At 36.6% G+C, this 15310-nt stretch overlaps 1 protein-coding gene across 11 annotated transcripts in view; it reads left to right on the forward strand.

The window, feature by feature from the left end:
• SORCS2 (sortilin related VPS10 domain containing receptor 2) overlaps nucleotides 1-15310 on the forward strand; it is a 553956-nt gene that overhangs the window by 262663 nt on the left and 275983 nt on the right. Inside the window, exon 1 of one of the 11 annotated variants that reach the window (XM_080592006.1) lies at nucleotides 12243-12562. The exons of the other annotated variants lie outside the window; for them this stretch is intronic. Within the exon in view, the coding sequence (XP_080448132.1) occupies nucleotides 12443-12562 (120 nt within the window). The 5' untranslated portion in view covers nucleotides 12243-12442. Of the gene's footprint in view, nucleotides 1-12242; nucleotides 12563-15310 lie in introns of those variants that run through there. 11 annotated transcript variants of the gene reach the window in all.

A 15310-nucleotide genomic window follows, 5' to 3' on the forward strand; every position in this document is an offset into this window, starting at 1 on the left:
CATGTTTGTCATCTAAAGATGTCAGAAATCAATGGAGAGAGTCTTCATTAATTTCAATAAGATTTGGGTTGATACAAAAAATATTTTGCTTTTAGACTTATTTCTACTTTCTCTTTACCAGCACATATTGTGGGTTACACATTTTTTCCATACCTCTCTCTTATTAAAAAAACATGTTATTTGTAGAGATAAACTTATAAGCATTGTGTGGTTGGAAGACAAGCGTTCTGCTTTTTAGTGTTTTTTTTTGTTTTGTTTTGTTTTTGTGAGGAGACTCATTTTTCACCTATGAAGGCATTTCAACTTTGTCATGATCAACAATTGTAATTAATGTTGTTCATTCTATTTATTACTTCTTTTCAAATAAGAACAGATAACCATTTCCTAAAATTATGAGAAAGCAAAGAACTGGGAAGACGGAGAGTCTTAAGAAAGGGTTGAGGGGGAGTTAGAATGTTCAGTCCTTTCTAAAATCTATAAACAGATTACTGACTTCTACGTGCATAGTTTCTCAATGGAAAAAACAATCTTGCTCTACAGGAGTTGGCTTGTTGTAATCTAATCTGTGCAAGAGTTTAGAGGCATAACACTCAAGTTTAAAATGAATCCATAAATTGAAAAAAAAAAATCATATCACTCTGCTAAACAATGGAAGTATAAACTACAGTCTTTCTGTCTTGGAGAGAAGGGAGAATTCTGTGAAATGTGGGTGGTCCGTAGTCTGTGCAACAGACAAGCTGTAATTTACACAGGGCTCGTGATTTTAGAGGATAAATGTTTATAATCCCAGATGGAAAAAGGTATTAGGAAATACCTTTACAGTCTTGGGGTTGCTACTCAGAGAAGAATTACCTTCTTCTGGGTGTAGCTTCAGTTAAATATGTGTATATACACCAATAATAATTTAACACCTTCCTCCTGTTGTGCCTAACTAGGCTGGAGAAGGGCTTTAATTCTTCAGCAAACCTTCTGTCTCTGTTTTCCTCTTCCATTGATTCTTCCATATATCTGTAATAGATGCCATGAAATGATAAAAACGATGAATGCTTTAAGCCATCTGGTGATGTAAGACTTCCTAGCATTAAAAATCCTAATTACTCAGCATGGTATACATTTTCAAGGCTACCTTTATTTAATTTTCAGTACCTTCCTGGTAGGGTGTCTTAAAGCATAGATCTACCTTTTTGCCCATATTACAGTACAAATATTCAATACCTTGATTATTTGCCTGCCTTCTGTTAGTATTTTAACTTACTGAAATGTCCTTGCAAATACTGGCATATTCCTCCTATATTTTTGTTTCTTTATTTTGGTTGTGAAGCATATGTATTTATGTTTATTGGTTGTATTGTATATGTATATTGTATTTATGTTTATGATCTGGGTTCCTTTACAGCTTTTTAAGTAATCTGCTTTTTACTGAAAAAAATCTAAGGTCCCGATGTTTTAATTGCATCCTTTTGAGGATCTGGGCAAGGTCTGTAGAGTTCATGCAATACATTGTGATGGAAATGAAATGGGAATTAAGCTTCTTACTCTAGTACTTCATGTAGTTGCTTTAATAAGAAAAAGGCTCTCAGTTATAAATGAAGCAAGCAGCTCACCAATGGCTGAGAATTGTAACTGTAAAATTATCCAGTCCTTCGGAGTGGAGAGGATCTTCTTTGCAAGTACTTCAAAGAAAAAAAAGCATCTGCGGATTGACTCTGGAGACTTTATGAATGTGTACCATGTTTCTAGGGCTGCACTGAAAATGCCAAGGCAACTGCTTTCACCCTATTTACAGGAGGGAATGATATCCCCTGGGTTGTAGTAGTGCAGGAAAACATTGAAGTCACAGGAATTTTCTGAACATAACATGTTAAAAATTATTCAAGGCCATGTTTTGGTGTTTTATCCCAACCAAGTAATTTAAGCAATTAACAATAAATTGGCATTATTTGGAAAGAAAAAAAAAATAAGATATTGGAATCAGATACTTAGTGGCCTAATTTAAATGTCACTGATGTCCGTGTTTGTTGTCTATATTTCTGGTTCAGACAGATTTGCATAAATCTAATTTGTAAATTTATATGCGCTATTAACTTAATTTTAAAGCAGCTTTCCAGAACAGAGCCTTGGTATGCCCTTTCCTCTTTGCTGGTGATGAAGCAAGACCAGATGACTGACTCAGATGCTGGCACTTATACTGTAGAGGTGTAACATTTGGCAAGATGAGTCCCACCATTGGCATTGCAAAGTTAGAAAACCCCAAATCTTACTTGATTGCTGATTTTAGTATGCAAGCTCTCTTCTCAGTTGACAAGGCTATGTAAAGGCCATGCAGAATACAAATTGAGAAGTAATTTATTTCAGTGCCATGTTGCGCTTGTGTTGAAATGAGCTGCACCTCACAACACGTTTTACAGAAGAATAACTTGGAGTTCTGTCACTTAATGCTCTAAACAGTAAGAAACCACTTCTGCACAAGAACTCATCAAAGCAGCTAGGGATGCGAGAACCACTGACCGCAGTGCTGTGTGAGTGAAAGCTGCTGAGATCCATATCCATAAGGAACATTACCAGCAGCAAATCGATGAAAGTTGTCAAAACTCTAACGGAAAGACTCCAACACTTAGAGTTTCCATGTTGAAATGCTAATCATACCCTTTCATAACTGAAATGGGATTTGACTGAATGAAATTTTACCTGCAGCTGAAATTTCCAAATTGAAGAACAACATTGTGGGTAAAATCCAGATATTGATGAGGTTCTGGCTGACCTTTATAAAATAAATTACTGATAGATGTTCCTTGGTTTACGACAACCTGTTAAACGTGTAATATCAGTTGTTGTATTCTATACTTAGAATACATCTTACTTTTTCTTAAAACTGATAAAGTCCTACCCTGAGGCATCTGAAGTCAGTCAAAGTAAATTTTCATCCCCTCTTTTAAAATTCAACGGAAACTATCCTGTCAGATACATGAAAATCTTTCCACCATTATTAATGAACGTCAACCAGGTTTTGTTTGGGGAAAACTGACTTTTTCTAATCTAAGTTGACTGTTCAATATCTTTTCCTACCCTAAGGATTTTAATCAAAAGGCTGTGTTCTCATTTTAGGCTTTAGGATACCATTCATTCATAATGACACAGGATATCTCTCTGCTATATTTAGGAAAAACAGAGCTTTGGGCTTGGATTTATATTCAACCCCCAGGTGACTGTCAAAACCAATCCATAGACATTTTGTAATCCCTACCCTTTGGGAGAGGAAAAATGTTTAAAGCACCCTTTTACACCTCTTCTCTTCATCACTTCAGTAGTTTCTCAAGTCTTAAGACTTAACAGTAATCCCAAAAAGGAAGGGATAGTTCTGGCATAGGACATGCTAATCATTTGAATTTGCTTTAGCACAGAGACATCAGAAAATATGTTTTAGAAAACTATACTGCAAATATGAATGACATCATTTTTTTTTTTCAGTTTTTAACTTGTATGATTTTGTAGCCTATATCGTTTGTTTTCTCAAACTCTATTTTATGGCTGGAGAATTTGTGTGCAATTTTAACAGTAAACTGGGATAGAGCTCTGTATCTGTTTCTCTTGGACTCAGGTTTGCTTTTCTTTGACGTAACTCTACTTTATGATGATTTATAAAATTGCTTACACTTTTCAGTATAATTGCAAGATGGCTAGCAAAGGCATTGTCCAGTTCATCCTTTCCCTTCTAGTAAATCTGAAAATCTGAAGTTTAACAACCTCTAAGTGGCATTCTCTCCAGAATGCCTTATCTTTTTATGTTCAGGATGTCCTATTTTTGCTCAGGAAAGAACATAAGAACTGCGACTCTGGTCAGGTCACAGGTCTTGCCAGCCCAGTTTTCTTTCCCCGTGAAAGACCAGTATGAGGTGCTTAGTGGGCAATAATAAAAATAGGGCTTCAAAAATAAACTTCAAAATATACTGAAAAGACCTTTTGTTGAATTTATTGCAGCCATTGATCCAAACAATATACATTTCAATATACATACATGATGGAGTTAAATTCACCTGGCGGCCGGTCTCCAGGGGTCAGTGTTGGGGCACATCCTCTTTAATATCTTTATTGATGATTTAGATGAGGGGATTGAGTGCACCCTCAGTAAGTTTGCAGATGACACCAAGTTGGGGGGAAGTGTCAATCTGCTGGAGGGTAGGAAGGCCCTGCAGAGGCACCTGGATGGGATGGGTCGATGGGCAGAGGCCAATGGGATGAGGTTCAACATGGGTAAGTGCCAGGTCCTGCACTTCGGTCACAACAACCCCGTGCAACACTACAGGCTTGGGGGAGAGTGACTGGAGTTGTGCAGAAGAAAAGGATCTGAGGGTGCTGACTGATGCTCGACAGAACATGAGCCAGCAGTGTGCCAAGGTGGCCAAAAAGGCCAAAGGCATCCTGGCTTGTATCAGGAATAGTGTAGCCTAGCAGGAATAGTGTAGCCTAGCAGGACCAGGGAGGTGATCGTCCCCTTTTACTCGACTCTGGTGAGTTTGCACCTTGAGTACCATGTTCAGTTTTGGGCCCCTCAGTAGAAGGAGGGACATTGAAGCCCTGGAACATGTCCAGAGAAGGGCTACAAAGCTGGGGAAGGGCCTTGAACACAAATTCTGTGAGGAGAAGCTGAGGGAACTGGGGTTGTTTAGTTTGGAGAAGAGGAGGCTCAGGGGAGACCTTACTGCTTGCTACAACTACCTGAAAGGAAGGTGTGGGGAGCTGGGGGTTGGCCTCTTCTCGCAGATAACTAGCGATAGGACTAGAGGGAATGGCCTCAAGTTGCGCCAGGGAGGTTGAGGTTGGAAATTAGGAGAAATTTCTTCTCAGAAAGAGCAGTCAGGCATTGGAATGGGTTGCCCAGGGAGGTGGTAGAGTTGCTGTCCCTGTGAGTGTTTTAAGGAAAGGTTGGATGTGGTGCTTAGAGAAAAGGTTTAATGAGTGATATTGGTGGTAGGGTGATGATTGGGCCAGATGATCTTGAAGGTCTTTTCCAACCTTAGTGATTCCGTAATTGTATGATTTCCCTTAGCAATAGTGCACTCGTACAATAGTCTATGAAAATTTCTTTCATAGTTTTAGCAGCCTTACACAATCTTTAGTTTTGTTTTATACCAAAGTATAATCAGTGCTTACTATTTTTCTTTCTAGACTCATATAAATTGCCTTATGAAATACAGAAGTTTAATAAAAATGGAGATATAGCACCTACACTCCTCTGTAGAAAGTTTTTAACATGTAAGGTCCACATACAATAAATCTTTATCTGCTCTAGTTTGCTACATACAGAACTGTTCTCCAGATATGAAAACAGGCATAAATAATGCTGGAGAAAGCAGAAGCTGAGATAGATTAAGTGACCTTTCTAATAAAACGAACAACAATTGTAAATTAAAGTTTCAATTACCCAGCATAACAATGGATCAATATCTTCAGATGAGTCTTCTGTTGTGGCCATAAATACTAATGGAAAGATCCTATATTCAAGAATAGCTTTTTTTAAGCTCTCTTCCTTGAGTCTCTGGGATTTTTATTTTTATTTTTATTGCGTTTTTTCACCTGTAATTTCTTGAGAGGGAATTACATTTGTCCCCAAACCTAGAACTTCTTATCTTCATTTCTGTTGACTTTGCCTTGCCCTCTTTACTTGCCCTCACAACTACTCACTTTCTTTTTCCTTGGATCTCTCTACCAGGCTTGCCCTTTGCTAGCAAAACTAATGTATAATCCATTTATATTCTGCTCTCTGCTTCTGTTTACATTTCTGATTTTCTCACTTTCTGCTTCTGTGGCATACTCTTCATATAAAATTGTCTCTGTTTTATTTTTCCACTCTGAACTTTGATTTCTTATTTACACCTGGAATTTTTTCCCCATTCAGTGGGGAAATAAGCTCTCTTCATTCATACCCATTTGAAGAACTCATCTCCTGTGTATATGTGATACCAACATGCCAAGCAAATTTTTTTATTTTAGTTATTCTTAAAATGATTTATAGTTTGAGATAAAGCCATCTTCAGCTCTGTAATGTCTTATGTGTCTGTCTTGTATGGCTTACCTTTTCTGATTATAGCCTTCTTGGGACAGAGTTCCTATCTTCATTTCTTTTTGTATGCAGAATTGAGCATGATACCATCACCAAAGAAATCATGTTACTGTTGACTAATATATGGGGTATTTTACTTCTCTGTTTCTTAATTTGGACTTGTGTGAAAGGTGATTCCTATTTTTAACTACTTAAAATGAATCTTACAGCTACTGTTATTCTCAACCTAATGGAAGTAAACAAGGTATTTTATTGGTAGAAGAATTTTAGGTAAAATCATTGGGATGGCTCCTGAATCACATTTTAGAAGATTTTAGAACAGACATTAGAATGATTTTTAAATGAAATACACTGAATGGTATGCTGTGCTCACTTCAGAGAATGACTGACAGGCAATCTAGGATTTCTTCACAGTTGTATAGTTACTACTTTTGATTTTAATGTGAAATTCAAGCCACCACTATCAATTTGATTAATGGGGTAATACAACTTGTGACATGAAAAAAAGTTAAATGTTGATACAGACAGCATTTGCCTAGAAAGCTGAAAATATATTACAAATATTGCTGAAGAGTTATGAAGCCTGGTTTGTTGAAAATGTTAGCATGATTCTTAACGTTACAACTTTAAATAATACTTGTCATCTGAATATTTGTGTAATTCTCCATTCTGGAAGACTTAACTGTGAAATCTTAATCTCTGCAAGGGCAAAGAACTTTGTTACATAAACTAATTGGCAGTGAAGAAAGGAAAAGGGCATAAAATTGACAAAAGAATAAGCAGTAATGCCACTCTTTGAAATCCACTGTTTAAAATAGTTCTGAAAAAAATTACATCTGTAATGTGAATATGCAAGAAAGCATGCTGGCCTTTTTAATTTTAACATTTCATTTTCTGTGCAATATGTAGTATTTTTATTATATTTAACTATTGCAGTAGAACAAAATATCATTCAGTTTAAGGAAATACACAATTTTCTGTATGGGTAAAGCAAAAGAATGCAATTACAGATAGAGACAGCAGTAGTCAGTACAAATGTAGTTTAACATGCACTCTGTTCCAAGAAGTGACATTCTTTCAACTGTGTGGTTGAAACAGGGAAGAAGAAATAAGGTTTAGCAGGAGATTGGTGTGTAAGGGTAGATGAAAGTAGGGTATTTAACAGGAGGACTGGAAGAACTGAACCCTTCAATATCTGTCTGTTTTAAATCTGTTTTTCTAGAGATAGTGCTAATAGCACCAGTGAAGAGACCTGCTCAGTGTTACAGTCTCTATATGGTCTTTCTGTAACATCCTCTTAAGCATTCCACCAGTGTTCTTTTAAAACACAGCCTCTCTTCCTTCCGAGGAAGATTATTCTGCCCATTATTACACTGTAGTCATTCAAAATAGTGTATTTTCACAGGTGAGGCAAAGCAGTATTGGTGGAAGAGATCACCAAACTAGGCGCTCATCTCAAGAGGAAAAAATATGGCTATACACATAATTAATTTAGTATTCTCTTGATTTCATAATAGAGCTATATTCAGAGAAAAATAGTTTTATTTGCTGTGAAAAGTGTTGATTCCTACAGGCTGTACTGTGAAGTCGATGCACATTAGTTAGCATTTCTTAGTATGTATGAAGTATTTCTTAGTATGTAGTTAGGTGTTTTCCTGAGGGAGAGAGTCCTTTATGCCATAGGGTGTAGGTATGTGCAAGTGTGTGATACAGTTGGTATCCAAAAGACCTCACATTGTAATCAGGCAAGAGGAACTGTGTGTGATTGGAAAACAAACAAACAAAAAAAACCCTTATAATATTATCCCAATTTACACCTACAAAACTGAAGCACAGAGAAATTACGGAATTTGACTGAGGCCACAGTACAAAAGCCTTGAATGGCATTAAATGCATGTTTTAACATCAGTTTTCTCCAAATAAATTGACAGTTTTGGAGATTTAAATACTTATAGTCCCACTCTCTGTTGAGACTGTAAGCAGGCTCAACTGAATTCATGACTGTTTGAAAAATAAGAAATTGCAAAGTGAATGAAAATAGCAAATGCCAGTCCCGTGCTATTAATAAAATGATGCAGCAGAGACATACAAAGTTATGCCTAGGGAAAAAAAAAAAGGCTTTAAAAGGAAAATAGAATATAGACAACTATGAATGAAGATTTAAAGTACAATGAAGATTACCTGAAAGCAGAATAGATTTAAGAAACACCTTGCAGAACGAAAATTACATCTCTTCTCTTCTCCCCGCTGATATTTTGCTCATAAGATTTTAAAAAACAGCACTGACAAGTTAATGCTTTACACCAATTAACATTTTCTCTATGATAGACTTTGAAGTTTCTGCATTCTTGGTGAAATCTAAATTACATGGTAAAATACTAAAATCGTGTTGTTTAAATTCTGTCATCTTCTTATGCTTGTGACAGATGAGAACCTATTTGCCTTTATTTTCACTCATTTCATTCAGTGGTTGCTACAATATTGACTTTAGGTTCCTATGCTTGGTAGGCTTAGAGGACTTTTGTGTGATGTCTGAGTGTGTAATGGTGCTATCAGGCCCTAAATCCAAAACATTTTCCAAGGCTGAAGCACAGATGTTGCATTCATTTCACTGAATGTTTGTTTCCTCTGTAGAAATCTAATTCAAACTCCCATGGGGCGGGTTTCCATCTTCTTGGTTCTGTATAAGAACCTCTCTTAGACTGTTGAATCTAGTATCTGTCTCCAAACAAAATCTATTCTTCATAAAAGCTGTCAATGTGCTGGCACTGAATTGACTGATGCCATCTGTATGTTGATTTCCACATTCTCTATGCACTTATGGCCTGAAATATGAAAGTTTTCTTTATTATACAGATAAAATCAGAAGCAGAAATATGTGGAATTATATTGCTTTTCTTGGTGTATGGTATTGAAGAGTAATGAGTCCTTGTTTTTGGGTTTTTAATCACTAGCTACTGATATGGTGAACTCAAAAATAAAGTTGAGCACCAGTATGTTTTAATGTAGCTGTGCATCAGGTTTTATTATTGTATCTTTATATCCAAATGATTTCTTCTTCCTATTTCTGTCCATGGTGTTCTACAGTTTTATGTCTAGATGAAGCAGTTTTATGGTTGAGAAGTTTTTTTCTAAAGCAAATGATGAATGTAACTTTACATATGAAATTGAATGCAACAGATGCATTCACTTATAATAGAACCTCAAAGATGCCTTGAGAGCAAAATGAAAATACATTAGTATGTCATTAAAGGAATTTTGACATTGTTACTAACTTAGATGAATGTAACAAAGTACATTTTTGACATCTCATTAGTTAAGTTGATTTCAGTGGAGTTGTACATTGGTAAATATTATAAAACATGACATTAGACCCTTGACTACAAGAGATGACTGGGAAATATAGTACGTAACAATTTGGAATTGATTTGTGAATTATTTTCTGAACCCACTTTTTGCATATGATCAACATGTTTTTATGTTAATCTTACATCAATCTTACATAGGTATTACAAAAATATGAATTTTGCCCCGTTCTTTTATTTATTTTTTCTTTTAAGTGCAAATACAACTATGTGACCTAGATACAAAACTACTTTATATTTAGGAAAGAGGTTGGTACATACACTCCCAGCTTGCCCATACCACTGGGGGTGATACAGTTTTCTAAAGAGCTGCTGTTTAATGATTGGTGTTATCTCTTGGGAACTGGCTTTGTGCAGGGACAGCTGAGAGCAATCAAAGTTTAGGATTCAGGAGCACATTGCACAAATGCATCTGTACGCTTTTTTAGGGGGGGTCCTGTTCAGTCTGTCACCAGCTTGGGTCAAAGATTGGTTGCAGACTCCAGCTTAATCTTGATCACATGGACCAGATGGAGCCCTTGCCTTTGCCCCGCACCTCCACAAAGGCTCTGGGGGGGCTTTGGTAGCGCATCATCTTGCAGTTCATAAGCTCTCCCTTTGGGATGTGTCAGGCAAACATCATGAAGCTGATATTTAACCAGGTCTTGCTGGGATGTCTTTGAGTACATTCCCATGCTCCCGTTTCTAGGAGGATTTATTCCATGTACCACACTCATTTAATATGCTGACTACATGACACTATGCTTATGGTAATGTAGTGCAAACGCCTCAGCCAAGCTGTAGTACCCAAGGTACTACAGACAGCTGCATTTAGTACAGGAACAAGTCAAACCTCTTCTGATTATTTGGGGCTTTGCCCTTCTTGGGAGTGTGCCAGTCTCCTTCCTTGCCTTAGATGATAATTGCCTCTTTTTTGAGGATCTACTAAAATGACAGTCTAGGGACTCTTTCAAAGGTGATAAAATTTAAATGATTATCAGTGCTGGTAGTTATTCGTATTTTCCTTTACAACCTTAAGAAATGTGGAACAGGACCTAGGAAGGATTTTGTTGAGTGTACTTTTAGAGTCATCTGATTTTCACTTTCATGAGAAATATATGAGGGACAAAACATGGTATTGAGACATTATTTGACAATATTCAGTCTTTCCAATGCAGACAAGATTGAATGGTGCTTCAAGTATGTTGTTGAATCTTTGCAAGATGTCATAATGTATAGCCTGCCTCATTCCTTATGTAAAGTCAGAAAATGTACAAAATTACTGAAAAGTTCATTGCTGAAATATAGAACAAGGTTCAGGGGCACGAATAAAACACAGATCAATCTAAACTACACAGAAATAACAGATTTGTTTTTACTGTTGTGTTTTGATCCCACAGTATAGTTAATGATAAGTGCAGGAGCTTGGATGTAACTTCCTGTAATATGATTTAATGATTGTATAGCATGGCTTCATCATTTCTGTATGTATCTGTTTCTAGAAATAAGCAGAAAAAGTCAAGAACTTCAAAATGGCTCAGTCAACAAATTGGCTAAAAGAAAGGAAGAAATTGAGCAAGGAAGAGAGACACGGCATTTTCACAATACTGCTAAAAGGCAGGGTGAACATCATTATAGGAGTGACCAGTTTATGGAAAGAGAGGCATTGTAATGATAAGGTGGGAAAGAGTACATATAAAAAGAATGGTGCAAAAAGAAAGTATGCTGGTTGGTGAGAGAGAAATTATATGATGATCTATGAAATGAGAGAGGAAAGAAGGATATGATGAAATGAAATTGCATTTAATGAGGTAGAAGAAAGGTGATTAGGGACAGAAGAAAAATAGAATTTAGTGATGAGAAAATCCTATTAAATTATCCAATAAATCTTCTTGCCACTTAAGGATTTCCCTTCTTTATTCTCCTTCACCTGAGGATATTTTCCGGCGTATTGTCTTAATAGTCAACCATATGAGAATGCCATTTTCCTTAGGAAGAACTTCCACATACAAGACTAGGAAAGCGATACAAGTATACTCCTGACACTTAGTCATACCTTCAGGCTTGCAGTCTACATAGTGTGTAGTGCTTTGTCAAGACAGTGTTTAAGATACTGGCATAACTTTATTCCTTTATCTAAGGGCTCTTCTTGTTGGCGCTGGTGAGTTTTGTGTGTGTTTTTACAGGGGGAGGGGTGTGTTATATTTGTTATTTATATCAGATACTACATATGAAACAGCTGTCCTTCCAATTTTCCAGTAATCTCCATTGCATAAGTTAAATCTCTGGACTTTGTGCAGTTCACTTGCTTTTAACATTGTTCAGTTACATATTACAGCTTTTAAAAACCCAAACAAAGCAGATAGAAGCAGCGATAGAATGCACGTAGCAGATGGCATTCCATTAGGAAATGATCGGTTTAGCCTACTGTAGTCTTGTCTGAATTATACTCAAAAGGTAAAGTGCACAGTATTTGTGCAGACTGTCTCTTTGCTTTCTCTTTTTGATGGATAAACAGTAAAATTCAACACTTTATGCCATAAAAACCTACTCATAAGACAATCTATCAAAACAACAATTACAATACAGCTGCTACTGCATTCTCAATGTGCGACCTTTCTTCCTTGATGTCATGTCATTGAGACCTAACTTGGCAAGAGCTTGCCTATTAGTTAAAATTTGATATGTTTGGACAGTAGGATGGAAATGCCAGCAAAATTACACATGGGAACCCATTCTGATTTTACACAAAAAGTATTTTAACAAAACGTCTGGAGAGACTTAAAGGCAATTCATGTTTTGGTCTGAGGCAGGGCTCTCTTTAAGTCAATGAGATAACAGAGATGGAGGAGTGTGGTGGAGGGTTGTCCTGAAAAAGTAGCACAGCTACACAAAGTTTTAATTTAATTTGCATATAGAAAGCTTTCCTGTGGTGTTACAGTAGATTCAATGCATCAACTAAACCATCAGTCCTAAACTGGTATGTTTTATACAGCTAATTGACCAGCTAATTGACCTGGAGATCTTCCTGGTCCTAATGACTAGTCACTGCTTGTTAATTTTTTATTTTTTTTTTCCATTTATTTCTTTTTGCAATAGTTTTAGAACTTCTACAACGCTTTTTAGAAGACTATTTTGCAGGAACAAAGAAATCCAGGTTAGTGTCATAAAAGAAATGTGGTGGTTCGGTCAAATCTTAATACTTACTCGAATATATTTTTATCCTTATCCTACAAACTGGGAGCAGAAATAAATGTGTGTTAAACATATCTTCCACCTCTGCGTCCTTCATGGGAAAACATTTTGAGGGTTACAGTTGCTCAAGTCTGTTTGTTCAGCTTGAAGCATGTTTCACAACTGTTCTGGTCAATTAGATAAGACTGATGTTGGTCAGCAAAGTTCTTGATTTTGCGTGCTATAATGTTGCAAGGAAGTTCCTGTAAGCAGTCATCCCCATCACACAGAAGTTGCTGAAATAAAAAACGAGCAAGCTGCTTTCCTCTCCTGTACTCTCAGGCTGATAACACTGTCTCCTGTATTCAAGTTAAGCCACCCATTGTCATACTGAAGATGCAATTGGCAGCATCTTAGAGAAATAGAAGTCTTCAATTATTTTAACAAGAGAACCAATATCTAAATAAAGCCCATATACCAGGATTTTGGAAATGTGTGTGAGTATGGAGAAAAGCATTCGTAACGACTGTGAAAAAGAAAAAATGCTGAAGTAATAGCACAGTTTAAAGAGAGAAAGAAACACATACTTTTAGCTCTGTGCTGTATCTGTTTCTTAAATATGTGGCATTAACAGCAAGGACTCTGCAGTAGTCCTAAAACCTCTCTTTACTGAGAAGATGATGTACAGAGCCTGGTATGCCAGCTGTTTTTCCAGCCAACGAGTATGGTCTGTTTTTTAGTTATTCACCAAATGCCCATTCTTTTAGTGGTGATTCTTGCATCAGGTTCTGGGCAGGTTTCAGCTGCATGTTTGCACCAAAGAGTCAAATTATATGTGAAGTAAAATTTGAAAAGAAGACAGCAAGAAAGATTTTTTTTAAAGAATATAAAATAAAACGTGATAGCAGTAGAAAGCTAAAGGAAGCTTGAATTGGCAAGAAGAGACAGGAAGTATTTTAAATTTATAATGAAAATTAATTATGCATTCACTGCATTTGAAGAGGTCAGACATGATGAATTTAAATAGTACATGAGAATGAAGGCCATCTTTTATGTTAAAGGCATTACAACAGGGCAATGTGAGGAGAGGCAGAGAAATAAAGGAAGCAAAGGGGGAAAATTGCAACATTGAGGCAATGAGTAACAAGAACATTAAATCTAACAGATTTGCTTTGTGACTAAATTGATTCACGATTTTCAAGCAATTCAAAATAATGATAATTTATTAGCCATAAAATTAGACTGGAAAAATGTTTAAAGCTGCTGAGGAAGTTAATAAAAGAAGGAATTTCATAGTGGATTCTCACCAGCTCGCAGCAACCTTTAGAAGTTCTGTACAATAGGGTAATTCTTTGTTCAAATTTTGTTCCTTTCTTCAGTGTAGTTGCTATGTATGCTCGTTGATGTGAAGTGGAAAATACTTTTATTTTTTCTTCTTTTTCCTGCTATCTCCTGTCAAATCTGTCCTGTTTTCACTACCCCATTTCATTTGTGAGTATAGTATATGAACAAAGCAATTAAAAACAAGTTTGTGGAAATGCCGTATGATATAAGTAGCTGTAGGGCTAAAACAGAATATTTTGAGCAACCTGGTCTAGTGGGAGGTGTCCCAGCCCATGGCAGGAGGGTTGGAATTAGATGATCTTTAAGGTCCCTTCCAACCCAAACCATTCTATGATTTTGCCCCACTTTCTGGAATACTGGAGTGCAGTTTTTGTTTGTAGGGACAGACCATACTGAATAACATGAGTAGAAGTACAGCACAGACTCTCTGCTTAGCACTATTTAAAGACATGTATGTTCTGAATGCATATATTCTGGGGTATTCTGAATTGTGCTATTCTGAAGATACCTCGTTACTCTGTCACCTTTCTGTTCAGAAACTTAGATACTTTGGAGCTGGGAATATCTTCTTGTGGAGTTGGGCAATACTTACTATGTCGCCTATGTGTTGCTGTCAGACCCAATAGTTTATTCTGACTCAAGGTATTGCTATGGAGCCTGAGGAGACACAAGGAGTGTGTGCACAGTAGCATGGTTAGGAAATCAGAAACTCACACTTTCCTAGTGAAAGGTGTACATTTAGTTACAAAAATTCCAGGTGAAGGGAGTCCTTCAAGAATTGTATTTCTGTGGCCCTGAGCTAAGGATTGTTAACAGAAAGTTAAATCTGAGAGGCTTAGTGGTTAAGAAGGGGAAAAAAAAGCTAGAACAGCAAATAGTAAATTGTCACCTTAGGCTTTTACAAAATAGCACATAAGAGAAATGGAGACTTTTTTTCCCCCCCTCAAGGGTGGTTTCGTGTACCAAGTTGTCCATGGGGTGCAAGGTTACCAGAACAGGATACTGTACCAGATAATTCCCCTATGACAGCTGTTATGATTCACTGGTTTTAATATTATCCTCGAGTTCACTTGAGGGAATTCTCCAGGCAAGCTTCTAAAGCATAACATGTAACCTAATAGCATTATTGTTTTTATTTTTATATTATACGCATGTTCTTCATTTACTTACGATCAATCTCTATGATGAAAATGGCACCATAATGCCTGTAGCCACAATTAGATAACCACGGTTAGGTTGAATCAATACCCATTCTTCTGAAGAATGTTATAGTGAAATTGTGGAGTATGGCTCTCATCTTTCTCCTGACAAATGCAATTATCACTAGAACCTGGTTCCAAGGCCCACCTAGTTCATGTAATAAGTTATTTACCAATTAAATAAGCCA

The sequence above is a fragment of the Anser brachyrhynchus genome (assembly GCF_964034855.1).
Source record: "Anser brachyrhynchus genome assembly, chromosome: 4".
Classification (NCBI taxonomy): Eukaryota; Metazoa; Chordata; class Aves; order Anseriformes; family Anatidae; genus Anser; species Anser brachyrhynchus.